The 20,623-nt window shown below is 32.8% G+C and overlaps 2 protein-coding genes across 2 annotated transcripts; one reads left to right on the forward strand and one right to left on the reverse strand.

Annotated features, from left to right (window-relative positions):
- The first annotated feature begins 3,516 nt into the window (after nt 1-3,516).
- LOC120085576 (reverse transcriptase-like protein) lies at nt 3,517-11,169 on the forward strand. The gene is made up of 12 exons (XM_039041631.2): nt 3,517-3,840; nt 3,929-4,031; nt 4,133-4,199; nt 4,419-4,520; nt 4,602-4,666; nt 5,263-5,349; nt 5,602-5,681; nt 9,388-9,604; nt 9,759-9,814; nt 10,200-10,295; nt 10,520-10,703; nt 10,807-11,169. Exons 1-12 carry the CDS (start codon nt 3,776-3,778, stop codon nt 10,921-10,923), a joined length of 1,239 nt encoding a protein of 412 aa, XP_038897559.2. The 5' UTR covers nt 3,517-3,775; the 3' UTR covers nt 10,924-11,169.
- A 578-nt stretch (nt 11,170-11,747) lies between these two features.
- On the reverse strand, nt 11,748-20,089 carry LOC120085590 (putative magnesium transporter NIPA2). The gene is made up of 9 exons (XM_039041650.2): nt 19,936-20,089; nt 19,607-19,804; nt 19,359-19,415; nt 17,408-17,498; nt 16,882-17,042; nt 15,792-15,919; nt 15,559-15,696; nt 13,671-13,763; nt 11,748-12,474 (listed from the first exon to the last, which is right to left on the reverse strand). The coding sequence occupies exons 2-9, from the start codon at nt 19,731-19,733 to the stop codon at nt 12,298-12,300; spliced, it is 972 nt and encodes a 323-aa protein (XP_038897578.2). The 5' UTR covers nt 19,734-19,804; nt 19,936-20,089; the 3' UTR covers nt 11,748-12,297.
- Nucleotides 20,090-20,623: the final 534 nt, after the last annotated feature.

Below are 20,623 nucleotides of genomic sequence, written 5' to 3' on the forward strand. Positions count from 1 at the left end.
CCGTCGACCCTTTGACCATCCCATACGAGGTTCCTCCCACAAGCTCAGGAACTAGACCTCTCGGTCCCCTGACCATCCCGTGAGGTTTTACTTACGGGCTAAGGAACTAGGTCTATTGACCCCCTGACCATCCCGCTCACATAATCTCATTCTCATGCTAGGTACTCATTCATAACATAAGCATATACAATTTACTCTAAAAGATATGTTTTAAGACTTAAAGGAAAGTACCACTTACCTTGGTCGTTTAGGAACCTTTCTCTCTAGAAGTTCCTTGGTCTTCTCGGGCTCCTCTTGAACCCTAAATTCCATATTCAATTTAAAGCTTAGATTACTCATAGTTATAAGCTTTATCTCGAGCTACTTCCTTCTACAAACATGCTCTAAAATGTCTCAGGAAGCTTACCTTAAAACCTTAGCTCATAACTCCTCGTGATTTGGCCGAAATCTTCAAAATATCAAGACTGGCCCAAGATTACCCGACAGCTCGACCCTTCTGTATTTTCCTCATTCTCTAGCCCGATTCCTTGGAGCTTATTCTCCAGCAGCCATACCCTAAAAACTAGACTCTCATAGCTTTCAGGTGGCTTTGGAATCACTCCAAACACATGAGTATTCTGGGAGAACTCTTCGTCCCAAATTGATGCTACTTCCTGTTCTTTCTGTCCGACAACATCTCCTTCTCTAGAAACCCCTTAACCAACGCATGGTCTTGTTACCAATGCATGCGTTCTTCATCAACGCATAGTCTCCTCCCATTCATCCTTCATACACTCTTCTGAATGTCCTTTGAGGAGAATTTGATTTATGTTCTGAAGTCTTTGGCCCTATTTATAGGCGTCCAAGATTGCTCTAAGGCCGACACTTTCTACTTGGCCGCATGTCCAAGTGTCTTTTCCTTACACTATTACTGCAATCTTGTGTCAGTGCAAGCCAAGGTGTCTTGCTCCCTTTTTACCAATGCATAGCCCTCAATTTTGTATGTCTTCTTGTGTAGGCCTAAGACTTCTTCCTAACAAGCCACATGTCTAGATGACGTCCTTGAATGCGTCCATCCATCCTCATATGCGTTCGTCCAACTTCATATGCAGTCATCTAGCCACGAATGCGCCCATCCAATTGCCGCAATATTTCTATGTCTAGACACCACCAATTGGCGCATGCGTCCATCCTGGCTCATCTTACTGCCGCATAGTTCATCGTCTAACGTTGTTGCCGCATACTACCAATGCATAACGTTGCCACATAGCATCGACGCATAGTGTTGCTGCATAGCATCGATGCATAGCACCACTGTATGACACCAACGCATCCATCGCCGCATGCCCCTATCGCCACATGCCTCCATCGTTGCATGCCCCCATCACCACATTCCTCCATCGCCGCATACCTTCCTTGCCATATGCCTTCCTCGCCGCATGCCTCTATCGCCACATGCCTTCATCGCCTCATGCCTTCATGAACAACTGGCGCGCGCAACTCCAACGCCCAGCGCCCTTGTCCGTGCAACTTGAGGCTACCACATGCGTTGTTCTAACCTCTCAAGAGTGTTGTCGTATACCATCGACGCATACCTTCGGCCACACACCTTCGCATTGCCGCATGCGTAGCCTCATCGCATGCCCCCACACCGTATATCCTCGCGTAGCCTCACCGCATGCCTCGCATAGCACTGCCGCATCCATCGCACCGTATGCGTTGTTCTCTTGGCCACACTTTGGCTTCCTTCAACGCCCCAAATAGCCTCTAAATGAGCAAGGCCAACGCATGGACAACCCTTAGTCATTTTTTTCCCTTGGCTTCCAACACATGGTCATACTTAGCCAAATTTTCACTAGTTATGACTTATTTCCAAAGCTATTTATCAAATCCTATTTAAACACTTAGAATTTTTCTACTCTTTATCTTAGGATCTAACTCATACTTAGTTAATCTCTTTTATTTCCTGCTTAAAAGGGAAAATGGAATTTTGGGTTTCACAGCTTCAATATTGATTTAAAACCGACATTAAAGATGGTGTTATTAAAGCCCTATTATGTCGATTTTAAACCGATATTGTACACCGTCTTCAATGTCAGTTTAAAGACAACCGCATTAAAGGGCTTTAATAACACTATCTTTAATGTCAGTTGTCAACCGACATTAAAGCCTAGAATTCTTGTAGTGTATGTGAAATATTCCATTGTTTGTTCACTTGTACATGTAATATATTTCATTGTTTATTCGTACATATCAATTTATTGGATTTTTTTTACGGGTTAATGGTTATTTTAAATATACCTTAGAACATTTTGTTAGGTATTTAAAAATATTCTAACCAATATATGAAATATATTACAATTTATAAATTAGAGATGAACTCAATGCTTGACATAAATCACAGTATAAACCAGTACATGAAATATATTACAATATATAAATCTTCATAAATTCCATTTACACCACAATATAAATCATAATACAATAAGTCTAAATAAAAAAAAACACTTGTTTATATCAAATAAACGAATAAATATACCACAATGTATATTAAATTTCCTACAAAAGCTAAAAAAATATTACATATATATCACAACACATATAAAAAATAGGAAAAAAGTAAAGTTCATCTTCATACGGGGGTTTATAATACATAACACTCCATCTTCATCTCTTATTTTTCTTCAGCCATGGCTGCCGCAGATCTCTCTCCCTGTCGTTGTCGATCAGATTTGTTTGCCCTACTGTGCCGTCAATCGAACTGCTCCACCTTTCACCATCGGATTCACCCCACGCCGTTCGCACCATCGATTTGTCCAAGTCGTTCGTGTCACCTCATGTCGAGCCATCAATTTGCCCCACACTATCATCTACCGCCTACAACTCACATCGCCGGAATGAGAAAAAAGGAGGGGGAAGGAGAAAAAAGAGGGAAGAGGAAGAAATGAATTTGAATTATGAGGGAGAGAATATATGAAATATATTATTGGGAGAGAGAATATGCATGACGGAGAGAAGTATGCATGGAGGAGAGAGAAATACATGCATGAATATATATATATATATATAACGTAGGTGAGGGCCACTTATATGAGTGAAAAAAGGGAGATCAATAGTTTTTTTTTTTTTTTTTTTTTTTTTTTTGTATAAAATGAAATGTTTAAGATATTAATGTCTATTATTAAGGCATTTTATGTAGAAATCCCCATAAGAAATCTTTTTATTCTCAATTTCGCGGGTAAACCTTGCAGCCAAAGCCCAATATTCAAGTGCTCGGCTTTAATCTTCGGGTTTGGTCCAAATAAGCCACCATGGTCATGGGAGAACTGAAAATTGAGAAATTGTTACTAAATATTATATCAAATTATTGCATATTTTTTCAATTCCTTAACATATATTTGACAAAATTTCAAATGAATTTTTCAGTTATATATTTTTTAAAATTAATTTAATATTTTTAAATTTTGAGAAAGATCCATTTTTTTTTAAAAAATTAAGATTTAAGATATATATAAAATTGTGATGTTAATCTTATTTGAGATTTCATCCAACTCAAAAATATGAATTTCGATATTGATTATGTTCGAAATTTTATATATCAATTAAATTTTTAACTAAAATATCGTTGAACTAGTGACGAAAACTATTTTTACGAATTTTTAAAAAAAGTTTTATAAGCTAAAACAATTTGCCCTGAAAATTCTCTCTAGTTCTTTCTCATTTTGAATTTTGGCACAGAAACGCGAGGAATCTCTGTCGGTTCTGTGCAAATTCCGGCAGAAGAAGGAGGAAAAGGATGCCAGAATCTATGGAAGCTACACCGTCTGTACCTCCAAGCCTCGATCTTCAAGCAGTTCGCAGGTTTCTTCTGTCTTGCTTCTATGTGCACTAATTATGTGTAACAATGTATAATTCGACGGCATTTTTACTCTTATTGAAATCGCATCAGCGAGCTAGAAGAGTTGCAGAGATCGTTGGAGGAAAATGAAGCTTATACGCCGGATTCATTAGGTTCTGAGAAGTTACTGAAGGAGTGTGCTCTCCATCTCGAGGTTTTCTTTTGCAGTTTATCTTACTTTTATCCATCCCTTGCTTTTTCTCCATTTTGTGTTAAAGAGAAAAATTTGTGGCTCTTTTTCTTTGAAATGTGCAGAGCAGACTACAGCAGATTCTGTCAGAATACTCTAATGTCGATAGTTTCTTGGGGATTGATGATTTAGGTAATTCTATTAAGCTTACTTTTATGTTTCTTAAGCTTTGAATGCATTTGTGTGCGTTCATTTCAAAATTTTGTCCTCCATTGTGTTAGATGAATTTTGCTTCATTTTAGTGGCTATTACTATATTAACGACTTATATTTCCTTTCCTGCGTTTTGATCCATCTCTCCAATGTTTTTTTTTTTTTTTTTTGCTCCATAATTTGTTATATCTCTTTCTAGATGCGTATGTTGAACATATGAAAGAGGAACTTGTCGCGGTGGAAGCTGAAAGCAGCAAAATCTCCAATGAGATCGAGGTTCTTAAGAGAACCAATATAGAAGGCATTCTCTTTGTTTATGTTTTGATTTATACTTATCAGCCTCCTCTTTGTGTTGACATCCTCCTTTGGCTTCCAATTACAGATTCTAATAAATTAAAGATGGATCTTGAAGTATTAAAATTGTCACTAGATCGTTTTACATCACAGGTTGGTTTCTATTGCAAACAAAATTTACGATACCAATAGTTACCGGACTAGGATGAGCGGATGATGACCATGATTTACTTAAATTTTCTTAAAAGTTGCATTGCTTAAATGTTGAAACGGGATATATCAAGTGAATCCAACTATGGAAGGTGAATGTCCTTGTTTTCATCTCAATAATTAGGCGAATGAGAAATAAGGCAAAAACCAGATGGAGGAAGCTCTAGGAAATGCAATATCTGACAATAATCAACGAAGTCATATTATGTAGCAGGCTTGCTCCTTCTGTTATTTAATTGGTCTGGTTTGTCATTATGGAAAAACAAATGAAAATAGATTCTTTAATATATTGGATAAGATATTCTGCAAATGTTTTTCTAGACGTTACTGCCAATGCTTGGTTTTTGTTTACATGTCTTTCTCTCTCTCTCTGCTTTTTTTCCCCACCTTCCAATGATTTCCTCATTTTCAATTTTATTTTCTCTATTCTGTTTGGCCTAACGTGTGATTAGCATATACTTGTTTATATGCCTAATCAAAGGTCTTTCCAAGTGAGAATGTCTATCACCATGTTAACATTACAAATTACAATCTTGTAGGATCCTGAAGAGGCAACATTTAATTGCAGCTCTATGAATGGTGAAGATCAGATGAACATAGTCAACCGTGAATGCAATGCATTTGAGGTTGGTTCTATCACTTTTTTGCTTCTGACTTCATTTTTGGTTGTCATATCTTCTTTATAAAATTTTGATCAATTATAAGCAAGTTTCTAGGGAGCGTGCAATGGTTCCATTAACTGTTTCAACCACGATTTTGCAGCTTAGTGACAAACTATATGTGGTTTGACTTATCCTGAAGTGGTTCTTTTCTTACCCATTCATTTATAAGGCTTACAATCATCAACTATTTTACGAAACTGTTTATGCTTCTTCCAGGTTTTGGAACTTGAAGGTCAGATTGAGCAGAACAAAAAAATTCTAAAATCTTTGCAAGAAGTAGATAAGATATTCAAAAGGTAATATGTGTTTTGAGATGTGAATTGTATTTAAATCTCTTGATCTTGATACCTCAGTTATGCAACTCAGTTCTGTCTCTAAATTACATCTCCCAAGCTTAAGATTTTTAGTCTAAGATCAATTAACATATGATCAGTAGATTAGAAGCATGAAAAATAGATAAACATTAATAAAACGTCCAATTTCATTCCATCAAGAGTAATAAAAAACCGGTCTATAAAATCTGGAGGCTACATTAGTCCCTAAGAGCTAAAAGATTAACTATCATATTTCGCTCTGCACAAACAAATCTAATGAAAATACAGTAGTAAAGAGATAAATTGTTTTGGAAAAGGAGAAAAACTAAATCCAACGTGTCAATTGTCTGTCCTTAAGGAGATATCCACAATCTTGAGCTTCAAATATCTTTTCTGTCCGCTCCAATATGCTCTCCTTGCCCTCAGTTTTTGATCGAAATATCTTAAATCTGAAAATTTCTCTTTGTTAAATCTTCCTGCTCGCAGTGCACGAAACCTGGGTTGTGCTATTGCCATGGCATTGTAGGGTGGTGCCATGGTGCTGCCCTCAATTAGGGGGAAATTAGAAGTTCGGAGTGCCATGACCTTTCAAGGAAGCACCATGGCATTGTGCTGTAGCACCATTGTGCCTTGTGGTAGCACCCTTTTCTTTTTTTTCTTCATGCTGCTGCAGCACCACGATTTTGTAACATGCACCTTGGTGCTATTCCCTCGGATATTAGGCTCCTACCATCCTTGTGTGGTCTTCTCGCATATAGATTCTGATTTTCTCCAAATATCTCTATAGAGTGTAGATCTTCACTCTCTCTTTATCGTTTTATTTGTACACAACAAAAGTATACATACACAAATTTTGTTGAAAAATCAGAGTAGTTCTATACCAATGTTGAAAAAATCAAAGTAGTTCTGATACCATTGTTGAGAAAATGGAATCGATGAAAAATAAGTAAATGTTGTGGAAGCAAACCAACATCTCAATGTTCGTTAAACAAAGAGAAGAAAAAAGAAAATGAGAGTGAAACTCAAACTTCTTATTGAAGTAGGAAAAAAATTGGTGATACTCAAAATGTGATACTCAAAATGTAGTACACAAAATGCATGGTAGCTCACCCTTATATAGGACAAGGATATGAACTTAATTAATACTACTAACTTACAATTTAAAACAATATTAAAAAGAGAAACTCACAAAACGTTAAAAGCTTAAAAATAACAAACAACTTAAATCTTAGATCTAACATAGACGTCAAACTTAAAAGTAAATATAATAATAAATTTAAAAGACTTAAAAATTGAAATTTTAATGAAGAAAAACCTCAAATCTCAACACTTCTCCTTGAGGGTTTTCTTTGTCGCACCCAACTTTTGGTGTGGAAATATAAATTGCCTATGTGGTAGAGCTTTTGTGAGAATGCTGAAAAATTGTTCCATGATTTCACTTTCTTTCTTTCTCTGCTTCTTTCAATAAATAAAATCTTGACTTTGATGTGCCTTATTCTTCCATCTTGTACCAAAATGAAGACACTAGCAACCAAATCAAGTTTTCCTTTTAGATAAGGTAGACCGTGCATCTTTCCCCCTTCTTGAAAACCGTTGTAAATCTAATCAATAAAGGTAAATTTGAAAATGTTATCAACCATGTTAGAAGAAGGCAAAATTTTCAAAGCTTCGTTGTTTTCGTGTCCAAAGCATTGATGCCACCTTTTGCTTTCTTCTACTTTGGCATTAAAAGCATGATGACACAGTGAGTCACCACATAAAACAAAAGACACAAACTTGGTCTTTGAAAAACACATAAAATTGATTATGCAACAATTGAGCAATACTAAGCAAGTTTTGAGATAACTTTGGAACATATAAAATGTTGGATATTTTATATTCACCTTGCTTAGTATGCATGACAACAATACTTTTGCCTTCAACTAGTAATGTCTCGCCATGTTCGAGGATCACATAGACCATGTAGATATATCAATCTAGCTAAAAAGATTGACATCTTTTGCCATATGGGAAGTGCATCCACTGTCAATAAGCCACGAGGTCGACACTTTGTCATCAAAATGAGATGCCATAAACAAAAAAATTGTTCCTTCATTGTCATCTGCGCAATTTGCTAGTTGTTGAGAATTTTGGATTTGGTTTTGTTTACTATAACAAAACTTCTCTGTATGACCGTCCTTGTTGCAATAATCGCAATGGTAGACTTGCTTGTTTTTTAACCTACAATTCTTTTCAGCATGTTTTAGTCTTTTTACAAAAACAAGGAGGAAATTTATCTTTTCTTGACACTCCTCCTTTTTCCATACTCACCCGATTTTTAATTGCATGTCTATCATCTTCTCCAACAAGTTTCTTGTCTTTAAACTTTGCATGGAATGCACCCTCAACTTGCTCCTCATTACGCATTATACCCCTTTTTTCATGGGCTTGTAATTTGCTAAACAATTCAACTATAGAGAGAGTTGTTAGATCAGAAGACTCTTCTATGGTTGAGAGTTTTTACTCAAATTTATCAAGAACACTGACCATTATTCTTTCCACGACTCTTTGATCTGGAAAATTTTCACTAGCTAGTTTTATCTGGTTTACAATGGTCATCACTTTTGTTGTGTAGTTCCTCACAAAATTTGAATCCTTCATTTTTGACATCTCAAACTCTTTCTCAGTTTGACAATTTTCACCCTTGCACTTTCTTCAAATTCCTCATGCAATTTATCCCAAGCTTCTTTTGCCGTTTTACAATCAATAATCCTACAAAATATAGGGTCTGATAAAGCAGCATGAATCAGATAAAACTTTGGGCTTCTTCAATTTCTCCTCTTCATGAAGTCTGATCTGATTCAACGTAGGATTTTCTCCCAGTGGTTGAGGATCAACATCAGTTGAAACTGATTCCCAAAGGCCAAGTGCCTTGAGATAGGATTGCATTTTAGCAACCCAAAACTGGTAGTTTTCACCATTGAAATGTGGAGGAGAGGAAATACCAAAATTAGAAGACATTTTTCAAATACAAAAAATGGAAAAAAAAAATCACTATCAAACAAAATCACAGGCCTCTAAACTAAGGCTCTGATATCACTGTTGAAAAAATCAAAGTTGCTCTGATACCATTGTTGAAAAAATTAAAGTAGTTTCGATACCACTATTGAGAGAATGGAATCGATGAAAAATAAATAAATGTTGCGGAAGCAAACCGATATCTCAATGTTTGTTAAACAAAGAGAAGAAAAAAGAAAATGAGAGTGAAATTCAAACTTTTATTGAAGTAGGAAAAAAATTGATGATACTCAAAATGTAGTACACAAAATTGTGATACACAAAATGCATGGTAGCTCACCCTTATATAGGACAAGGATATGAACCTAATTAATACTACTAACTTACAATTTAAAACAATATTAAAAATAGAAATTCACAAAACGTTAAAAGCTTAAAAATAACAAACAACTTAAATCTTAGATCTAACATAGACATCAAACTTAAAAGTAAATATAATAATAAATTTAAAAGACTTAAAATTGAAATTTTATTGAAGAAAAACCTCAAATCTCAACAAATTTGACATAATTATCATAAAAGTAACAACAATCAAGTTATAATACACGTGAATTACAGCCCAGAAAGTGTGCTATCAATCTAGTACTGACGCTTCTCTCTCCCTTACTTCCTCATAACTTTCTCTTTCTAGTTTGGATGTTATTGAGCAGGTTGAGGACACAATTGGTGGTATGAAGGTCATTGATGTTGCTGATAATTTCATTAGATTATCATTACGTACACACATTCCAAACTTGGAAGATTTTTCAACCTTACAAAGACTTGAAGGTATAATTGAGAAATCTGTATTGGATCACGAGTTGCTAATAGAAGTTTTGGAGGGGACAATGGAGTTAAAGAATGCTGAGGTATATTTGGTTAAGTACCACAATTAATTGCATCCAAGGTTATGTTGGTGTAATCATTATTAGAATTAAGAGTCTAAGTAATTCCATCTGTTGGCACCTATTTCTCTCTCATTTATATAAACTCTGTTGAAGGATTCATTAATAATTTGCACAGATCTTTCCTGGTGATGTCCACTTGCACGATATCATCAATGCTTCAAAGTCAATCAGGTATGTTTCTTAAAAATTCCTGTATACATTTGGCTCCACTGTAGTCAAGGAGAATTCGGAGAAACTGGGAAGATTCTGTTTCTTAAATTGTAATGATTTGGCTACTATTTAAAGACTCTTTTGGTCGGTTGGAATTAGAATCAAGATCATTCTAGTGAACTGTTATTTAAATAGGCTTATTTTCAGAGAGAGAAAGAGAGAGTAAAGGGAACCATGCAGTTTAATTAAGCATATCTAGCTGGTACTGGCGTATAGGCTGCTATAAACATCATATAGTGACATCACCTCTATTTATCCGTAATTGAGATGATTTGGCTATAACTGATTTATTCACTTGTGGAACTCAGCAATTTATCTTACCCATTCATTGCTTTTGCCTGAGCAGCAATTCTTCATTGGAATGGTTTGTGAGAAAAGTACAAGATAGGATTGTTTTGTGTACTCTTAGGCGGTTTGTTGTGAAGAGTGCAAACAAATCAAGGTGAGTCTCGTGAAATTTTCAGATCTTTTGGATAATTAAAACTAATGTATAAAATAGTAGGGATTTTCCCCCCCTTGTGGAGAATTCCATCTCCATACAGGAATTCCTCAACCCACATTTCCAATATCAGAACGGGATGGGGAATGCACCTCAATCTTGACGTAAAATAATGTAATTCTATCTTTTATTTGTTTTTGAGACTGAAATGCTTACTTTTGATGCAGTCATTCTTTTGAGTATTTTGATCAAGACGAAATGATAATATGTAGTATGATTGGAGGGATTGATGCGTGTATTAAGGTGTCTCAAGGTTGGCCATTAGCCGATTCTCCTCTGAAACTTATATCGCTCAAGAGCTCAGATCATTATACAAAAGGAGTTTCTTTAAGCCTCATTTGCAAGGTGGAGGTAATATGCGTTTATCTTTTTGGTTTTTGTTCATCGTCTTTTCCTTTTTGTCATTAGGGGATTATGTGTATAATCATCTTCCGATTATGTCTGCATCCTTCAGAAAATGGCGAATTCCTTGGACGCTCGTATTTGCCGAAATCTATCAAGCTTTGCGGACGCTGTTGAAAAAATATTGAAGGAGCAAATGCATTTAGAACTCCAAGCTGACAGTGGTTAAGAACTTTGGTTCTTCATCATGCGATTCAGATTTCTAAATTCTATCTACTAGTTTCAAGTGCCCTGTAGAGTTGTTGCTGAGGAATTTTGATTTCTGAAAATTTTAGCTCAATTATTAATTGCTATATATTTTTTCCCTTTTGTCTGTATAGACTAAAGATTTGTTGCTTTGTGTATTTATTTATTGTTATTGTTTTTTTTTTTTTTTTTCCTACAATTGGGATATCAAAAGCCCTATTTCTTTGCATCTTGCTGAAAGCCCATCCCAGAAGTATCTAGAGAACTTGGGGAGACCAAGATTTTATTTTAAAGCTAAATTACGTATTTTATATATAAACCTTTTTAACTTTACCCTTTGTTTCAAAAATACTTTTATTCTTTTCGACTTTTGCATATTCATTTCAAAAGTATCCTTGAATTTTATGGTCTTCATTCAGAAGATGGAAGTTGAGACTTGGAATAGTGTGGTGGTAGCCTAGAATGAGTGTCGATCCAATTTTTCGTCCCAATTTTCATTCAAAATTTTAAAGTATTTCTACTCCAATGATAGTTTTTATGATAAAAGGTCAAGAGTAATCTTAGTTTTATTAACAAGTTTTGAATCCAAAACTTAGAATTTGGGACCTTGGACGAACTAAACATAACCTTAACTGATTGAGACATATCATGTTTCCGCTTCAAGCACTTGACTTTTAGGATAAATTTATAGTTTGGTTAAAAGTAAAACATCACAAGTTAGTTGTTTGCTACCAACTAATAAGAAAAGTAAAAGGAGACTATAAACAATATCATTAGGCTCAGTCGTATCATTGTATATATCAACAATATCATTGTATATATCAACAACAGTCAAATTAATCACTGTTAAATGAACTTTCTGTCAAAATAATTACAATTGTTGAATCATCAAAACTAAATGTTGGAGAGTGAGAGAAAGAGAACATGATCGATATTGAAATCCCCAAACCTAGAATTTCTGCCAGAAATTTGAAATTGTGTCCTCAAATGTTAGCTAGTAACTTCTATTGAGTACCTTGTTTACCACAACCTATAATGTATATTGTATGATTTTTCTTTTTGATTTTTTTTTCTTTTAAAAAAATTAAAATTTGAATCTGTACCTCACAGATGAAAAGTGAGAGAACCAATCCCTTGAACTCCATTTGCCTTTTGCTAATGTGCCACCTGGTTTGCTTCTTACAATAAATTAACAAGAATCTTCCATACAAAAAGCAATGATCCCTCAATGATGAGTGAATTTGTATATCTAAACAAAGTCTTTTGGAGGGGCTATGGATGGAAAGAGATTGGGTTTGTGATGCTCTGCTCTTCATTTGTTTTTCTTTTTCTTTTTGTTTTTTGTTTTGCTCTGCTGCTAGTCAGAATTTGTGTTCGTAGTAGGTCGTTTCGGGGACCTAACGACAATTGGGCCATCGGAGGAAGGAGAATTTCCCATATCCCTAGTTTTATGTAGGAGAAAAGTTCCAGAAAGAATGGTAACGAAACCGCATAGTTCGGTTGCAATTTGTGATGCATTTTGTGAGTCCCATTCCTGTTGTAGGTAAAACAATCAGAGAGAGAGGGAAAAACATAGGGATTAGGTGAGAGGGGGAAAATAAGTAGAAATTTCCGCAGAGATGGTTAGCATTTAGAGCTTAACAAAACTAGTCAAGTAGAAATATTGTGTACAAAATATCTAGAGGTTGACCCGACCAACATAAGACTTTGATGGCAAAACACGAACATTAACTCAATATCATAGGGAGTATAAAAAGAATAGTTAAAAGCATATGCATAAGGGAATGTTTGAATGTGATTGAAATGGTTAAAATCTTCCTTTTTTAAGGTTGGAAATGAAAAAAGTAATTTTAATTATTTCAAAATCACTTTCAAACATGTTTAGGAGTGATTCATTAAAATCACTATGAAATATATTTTAGACTTTGTTTGGTAACTATTTCATTTTTTTTTTTTTTTACAATTAACTTTATTTCTTCTCAATTTCTTTCAGGTTTAATTCTTAACCAAATTAAAAAAAAAAAACAAAAACAAGTTTTTAAAAGCTACTTTTTTTAGTTTTCAAAAATTTAACTTATTTTTTAAACCATTAGATAACGAAAAAAAATTGGAGGTAGAAGTAGTGTTTATAGGCTTAATTTTTTTTTAAAAAAAACTAAAAACTAAATGATTATCAACCGATATCTTAATCATTCGAAACTAACTTTGATGATATGTAAAATTAAATATTAAACTAATTTTGAATGATTAAACCTGAAATAGTATTCTTGAGTTATTTTGAAAGTTTTTTGACAATTTCAAAATAACTCCATTAAGATTGATAGTGTGGGAACTAGAACTTGATCTTTTTATGATTGGATATGGACAAAAACATGATGAAATTAGTTGGTAATTTGGAGCATAAAAAAGGTATCTATTCACTGAGAATTACATGCCATTCCACTATATGAATATAATTTTAAGTTTCTTTTACGAGTGCTGAATGCTATGTTTGTTTGCAATACAAATTATTTATAGTGTAATAAGCATTCATTTACATAATATTAATCCTCAAATTATTCATATTATTATTATTATTATAAAGAGAGAACACATTTTGGTACTATTATTATTCTGTTACAAATAAACATTTTTTTAAATTATATAGACACATAGACATGAGTGAAATGGTGATCATGGTAAGTCCAACTGATAATATTTTAGGGAAAGAAGAAATATGGTATAAATTACCTTGAACATAATCATACTGGCAAGGATGGTGAGTGATGTGAACATCACATAGTAAACTGGAGATACAACAGCAGTGTTAAAGGTGTCCAAAGCCTGCAGGATTTAATATAAAATTACACCTTTCATGTTGCCAACTTAAAATAAATAAATAACAATAATAAAATAAAATACACAGTACAACTAATATATCTAAACTAAGATAGAAACAGTACAAAAATACAACGTGATAAATAAAATACACAGTACAACTTAAAATAAATAAATAACAACAATACATTAATTAAGGAAAACAAAAGAGAAAAAAATGGAGAGAAAAACTTCCACTCTCTAGTCACTTATATATACTGAGTAAAAACTACCAAGTTAATATGTGCATATGGATCTTAAAGATTTTAAATTTGGTATGGTCCATACTCGTTTTCTATCTCAATAAGGTATTTTAAAAATTATTTTTAAATAAGATATTAAAATTTAAAATAAAAAATATGTTTCTCCCTCACTTCTCGTTCTCGTCCTCTCTCTCCTTCCCTTCCTACGCTGTTTTTTTTTCCCTCTTCATCTTCTTTTTAAGCCCTCGTCCCACAGATGTCGATCGACGCTAAGGAAAATCGACTCTGCCCGAGAGGGAAATTCTGAGAAAAGAAACTCCCATTTGTTAAAAGAATGCTTCAAGAAAATTTTCTCCCTATTGAGTCCACCCAAATCCCCTGTTTGTTTGGCTATTGAGAAAATTTCAAAATAAAACGAAGAAGAGAGAAAATCACGTCTCCAAAAGTTCAAGTTCCCAGTTTAGATACTAAAGCAATCAAATTAACAAAATTCTCCCATAAAAAATCTAGGAAGAAAGAAACCCCCAAACCATAGTCCCTTGTTTCATAGTCATAACCAATGGAAAACTTTTTAGTTCCTCAAACTAGAAAAGGAAACAAATATCAAATCCCAAAATGAAACCCTCGAAATCAAAGATCAAAAGAGCGGTTGCAGAAGCTTTACCAGAAATTAACAGAATTCTGATGAAGGGAGTGACTGGAGATTGCAGAGAGGTAAAGATGAAGATGAAGAGAAAAGAAGAGAGAGAATGGGAGGTGAGAGGAAACAAATAGTTTTTCCATTTTGAATTTAAATATGTTTTTCAAATAATTAAAAAACCTAAATAATGTAAAAAAAAAAAATAGAAAAGAAAAGAAAAATAGGATGGAACTTTTAAACTTATTTTTTAAAACTTGAGATCTAAAACGACTAAAATGAAACCTTGGGACTAAATGTACCCATTCCTGATACTAACTTGACTTTATAATATATATATATATATGTACTCTTTATTTAATATGGAGATTTAGATTTGATAATTTTATGTATTTAATTGCTTAAAAAATAATGAGATTGATGCATTATGTTCTTAAATTTATTAGGGAAAAAAATATCTTTTTTATGACTAGATTTTGAGTCTAATTTTTCATTTTTAAAATTTTATAAATTTACCTTTAAGTTTTGAATTTTGTTTCAATTTAGTTCCTAAAGTTTCAAAAAATATATTTAACAAACTTATTTTTAGTTAACACCCACTTTTAGTTTTTTTTTTTTTTTTTAATATTCATTCATTAATTTAAAAGAATTAAATTAATTTTCAATAATTTTTTTATCACTATTAAAATTAATTTAAAATTTTCTTGAAGTTATTTGGGTTAAGCATTTAATTGGTTTTCTTCTTCTTTTTATTTTCCTTTTTCTATATAATATATTTTACGGAAAAGCATCCCTAATACACTCTAAATATGCAATAATTACAATGTTAGTAAGCAGAAACATGTATAGGAATAAATCAAAAGAAAGATGGAAGTGAAAAGAATGAGAGGATTATACTGAGAAGGCTTGGAGTTGAATATACCTTGTTTAAGTAGTTGACCTGTAAAATGCTACCTCCTACCACAAGGACCGTAAAAAACCACGTCTCAAAGTACTTAAACTGATTCATCCCTGAAAACGTCAGCTTAAGTGCAATTCCTACTGCTTTTACGCTCATAACCTACAAATTAATTCGAAACTAATTAATTAAAAGACGGGGAAAATTGAAAATTATAAACATGTATGAACGTGAGTGACGTGATGGTGAGAACAAACCGTAAGAGAACCCATGAGAGAACAAATTCCAACATAAACAATCATGTGGGTTTGTCCAAATCTTGGAACATATCGAACAATGAGAACAGCAACTAGAACCAAAACTATGACGGAGTATACCAGAAAACCTGGTAACAAACCAAAGTATTGTGTTAATTCTCTAAAACACCAAAGATAGAATAAAGTAAAAACTGAAAAAAAAACAAAACAAACAAAACAAACAAAAACAAAAAACAAAAACGAAACAAAACTCTGGAAATTTATTAGTTTAAATTCATTAATTTTGAGGAATTGAAAAGATTAAAATCTTTCAAACAGCACAAATTTTAACAAAAATGTCATTTAAACACCAACTTTCTATTAAAGCTTCATTAGCTCCGTATTAGGCGCATGATTTATATTGATTAATTAAAAGCATATGAAAATATTTTCATTGATGATTTTTATGGAAAAATACAACTTTGATCCTTAGGTTTTAATTTGGTTTCTAGTTAACCCTTAAATTTCAAAATGTACACATTCAGTCAATAAATTTGGTTTATTTTAGTCCATAGATTATAAAATTTTATAAATTTATCCTTGAAATTTGAACTATATTCTAATTTGATCATAAGTTTCAAGATTTACACTTTTATCCTCGATTAATTACTAAAAACTCACTTTCCGTTTTTAGTGTTAATGTCTAATAATTACTTAAAAAAATTAAACGAATTATAATTAATTAAGTTTTTTTAATCATTAGTGAAATTAGATTTAAAATGTCAACATCATAATTATTTTGAATTAATAGGCATTAATGTCAATTACTAAAAGTAAGTATTTAATGAAATGACGAGATTAAAATTGTAAATCTTGAAATCTAGGGATCAAAATTGAAACAAAACTCAAATTTTAAGGATAAAATTGTAATATTTGAAATCTAAGGACTAAATTGAAACAAAACTCAAAATTTAATGACTAAATGTGCGATATTTTGAAATCTATGGATCAAATATAATTTAATTTAAAAATTCAGGGACCATATGAAGTATTTTTCTTATTTTAAAATAAAAGCCTTTCAAAAGGGTAAATTAGGAAGGAAATGAGAAACCTGGCTCCGTAGCAAGCACCCAAACTTCCTTGACGGATTCAATATTTCTCTCCTGAGGAGCATGCAAAACAATAGTTGTTGATCCCACCACACATAGAGCACATCCCAGCATGCCGAAGATATGTAGCCTCTCCTCCAAAATGAAATGAGCTAGTACTGCACTGCAGAACGGTGTTGCTTCATCAATGTATTCGCACAGTTTAGCACACAAATACGATTGAAATATCAATAATGAGATTTCTGTTTTTCAGATATGTCAATGGATATAATTAATATAATATCGATATTGACAAATCTGTTAAAAAAATATATTTTAATTAATGGTCAAAGTTGTGTATTTCCTTCCAAATCTAGCTATAGATCCTTGTCATTGTTATTCATATCCATATTCAGATTAATAGAATATATATTTTCTTAGATCAATGCCGAATCTTCCAACTTATAAATATATCAATATATCCACGGCCATAGATGTTTTAAGTGTATATTGAGTGGTATTAGAAGTATCAAAGTTTTCTTTATATACCTGAAAATTATACTTAAAGCTCCCAAAGGAGTTACGAGAATTGCAGGAGCATAAGCATAAGCAACGAAATTAGCAACCTCTCCAACAATCACTACACAAAATGAAATAAACTTATTGTTAGTAGAAAATTCATAAGCAATCTAATAATAGTATATGTAAACATTCAAAAGCAATCTAATACATGCATCTCGCCTCTGTTTTGGTTATTTAAAAAACAAAACCATGAGAATTATCTCAGCTCTTACTGTGATCAGCAAATGTTGTTACAGTTATCCAACTCCAAATCACTCTACGCAACTCAAGAAGCCTTATATTGATCACATCTTTAAAATTCTTCCAAAATACATCTTTAATCGCTCAAATTTATTTTAATATTTTATTTTATTTTTAAATACAATTTTCTTTTTCATCAAAATTGATTTTGAATAAATAAAAAACATATTTAGGAGTGATTTTGAAAATGTAAAAAATGATTTTAACTATTTCATAATCTTAAAAAGCATGGACACTAATACGCGACACGAATACGACATGACAACACATCAATTTATAAAAAAGTAGGACATGACATGTTGGAGATACGTATTTATTTATTTATTTTTAAAAATAAATGTACGTGATATATTGTGAAATTTGTGCACATATATTTAACAAAAAAAAAATTATGAAAAAACATAAATGGAAAAACAAGTAAAGATAAAAACAAAAGTTTAAAACAGAAATGAGGAAAAAAACAGGAAGAGAAATCGCATAAGTTGTCGGCGGTCGTGGGTCTTGAATTTGAAGTCACCACCATCGATGAAGTTAGAAAGAAGAATTAGGTAACATAGTGAGTTTTTTATTTTTATTTTTTTGAAAAAGGTTGTAGGTAGATGAAGTGTGCTAGTATGGATAAGTGTGTAAACATTCTAGAATTTTGAAAAGGTTGGGCTGAATAGTTAATTTTAAGCCGAAATGTTCTTAAATGAGCTACCAATAGTTGGTCTTGTTTCATTATTTTTTTTCTATAAAAAATTGTATATGGAGTGTCCTTGGTATGTCCTAGACGTGTCTTGGCGAGTCCTGACATGTCAAAAAATTAAAAAATAATAATAAAATAGCTGACATGTTGGTGTCCGATACTAACACTAACGACACCAACATGTCGCTAGTTTAGAAGTGTCGGTGCTTTTTAGTCAAAATCACTTCCAAACATACTATGTAAGTTCTTAAAAAAAAAATCCTATCAATAATTATCCATGTTTGATGGATCAAGTATTTCATCAAAAAGTGAATGAAACCTATTACAGTTGTAACATGTGTGCTCGTCCTTTCTCTTGGTAATTAAAAATAAATATATGATTCTGTGTGGACAAAGAAAATGAGGGAAGAAGACGGGAGAGAGATCCAAGATATGTTTAGAACATATTTGAAGATAATTTTGAAACGGTTAAAATTATTCTTGTCAGGTATAAAATTACTCTCCAATCCATCTTTAATCTCTCAAAATCAATTTCAATACTTGATTTTTATATTTCTCATGCAAGTTTTATATTATTAAAATTAATTTTGAATGATTAAGAATATTTTATGATTGATTTTGAGAACTCCCAAACATGCCATTAAGCTCCCACATATGGTAAAATTAGAAAAACTCATAATTCCAAAGGGAAAAGCAGCGGCAACTAATTTGTACCTTTATATTGAAGCATGCATATCCATAGATAAGAATGCTTCGACTTCCTAAATCTTAACTATTTGGAATTGAAAAAAGAAACACTCATAGATGAATCAGCTGGAAAAAAAGAGATCAAACACACACGAGCAGAGTTTGAAAACTTATGAAACAAATATCACTTCAAGTGCAAGTGTAATAATGCTTTCTTGAGGACAACTGCTAGTTTTAGCAATTCGAGGTTTAAACAGAACAAAATTATGAATAAGCAACCAAATAAATGAAGAAGAAACTTACTACTTATCATCCCAGCCCACCACATAGGTTCATACAAATACGAATATCCTCCAGAACCTGATTCACTTGAAAACAAGTTCAATAAAATAGAAGAATTCTAGAAATTATCAAAATATCGTCCCTAACTACACACAAAGCCCTATATCAAAATCATGAACTAATCGCTTCTACTTTTACGCAAACATGAAATTCAACTATTAAATCGAAATTATTCAAAGATGATTGAAGTATTCTAAAAGCAAGCAAACCTGCTCTGGTTCCACTACTACCGGCTTTCATAAGACCTTTCTTCTTGATAATGAAGCTACTACCGATGAAGATACTCGAAGAAACAGCAAGAATGAGGCCATGAATGTTATCGGAAGATAATCCCATTGCTTATAGAAACGGAAAAGAAAGACTCAGAGATAATCTTCCGATGCCGAAATTGACGATCCGGATGGTTCCTGTGGATTGAAACATCACGGAATTTTATCAGAGAAAGCAAACGACGATGCATTATTATTACTAGAGGTACATATATGAAATTGCGTTTGATTGAAGGTAATTGCAGAGAGAAAAATGGCGGAAATCTGACCTTCATAACATCAAATTGTTGATGAATCTGGAAGCTGGAGATCGAAGAAGGAACGAATCGGATCAGAAAGTGAATGGAATTGGAAAGGATAGAAAGAAGGGGAGAAAGAGAGAGAGAGAGAGAATGTGGGAATTGGAGGCGCTAAGTGGCAAACGGTGAATCCGTTACATTTGTTTCTTTTTTGTTTTTTAATTTTTAATTATTTGTTTTAATTTCACAAAAAGAAATTATGGGCCACAATTTAAAACTTTCGCCTCCGAATCCCGCGTTTCTTTTGCTGTTGCTTGACGAAACTGAAAAATCCTACGACGTCGTTTCATTTCGTTTCTTGTTCTTCCTGTCTCTTTTCCTCTCTGTACTTTGGATGGGAATTCGAACGTCCTCCACAAGATGAAGGTTTGAAATTTTGTTCTCATGCATTTAAAAATATTGTCAATTATGTTGGTGTTGGTATTAAAATTGATCGTCTGATCTTTCACTGTTATATCAATCCAAACTTAATCATCATGGATTGGCCTAATGATCGAGAGAGGTCATAAATTTGATAAAAGACACGGAATGAGTTCAATTCATGGTAATTACCAACCTAAGATTTGATAATCTCACAAATCTTGTGAGATTAGTCAATGTGTGTATAAATTGGTCCAAACACTTATATATATATATATATCAATCCAAACTTAATCAT

The sequence above is a fragment of the Benincasa hispida genome, chromosome 1, assembly GCF_027475165.1.
Source record: "Benincasa hispida cultivar pf3 chromosome 1, pf3_genome.v1.1, whole genome shotgun sequence".
Taxonomy (NCBI): Eukaryota; Viridiplantae; Streptophyta; class Magnoliopsida; order Cucurbitales; family Cucurbitaceae; genus Benincasa; species Benincasa hispida.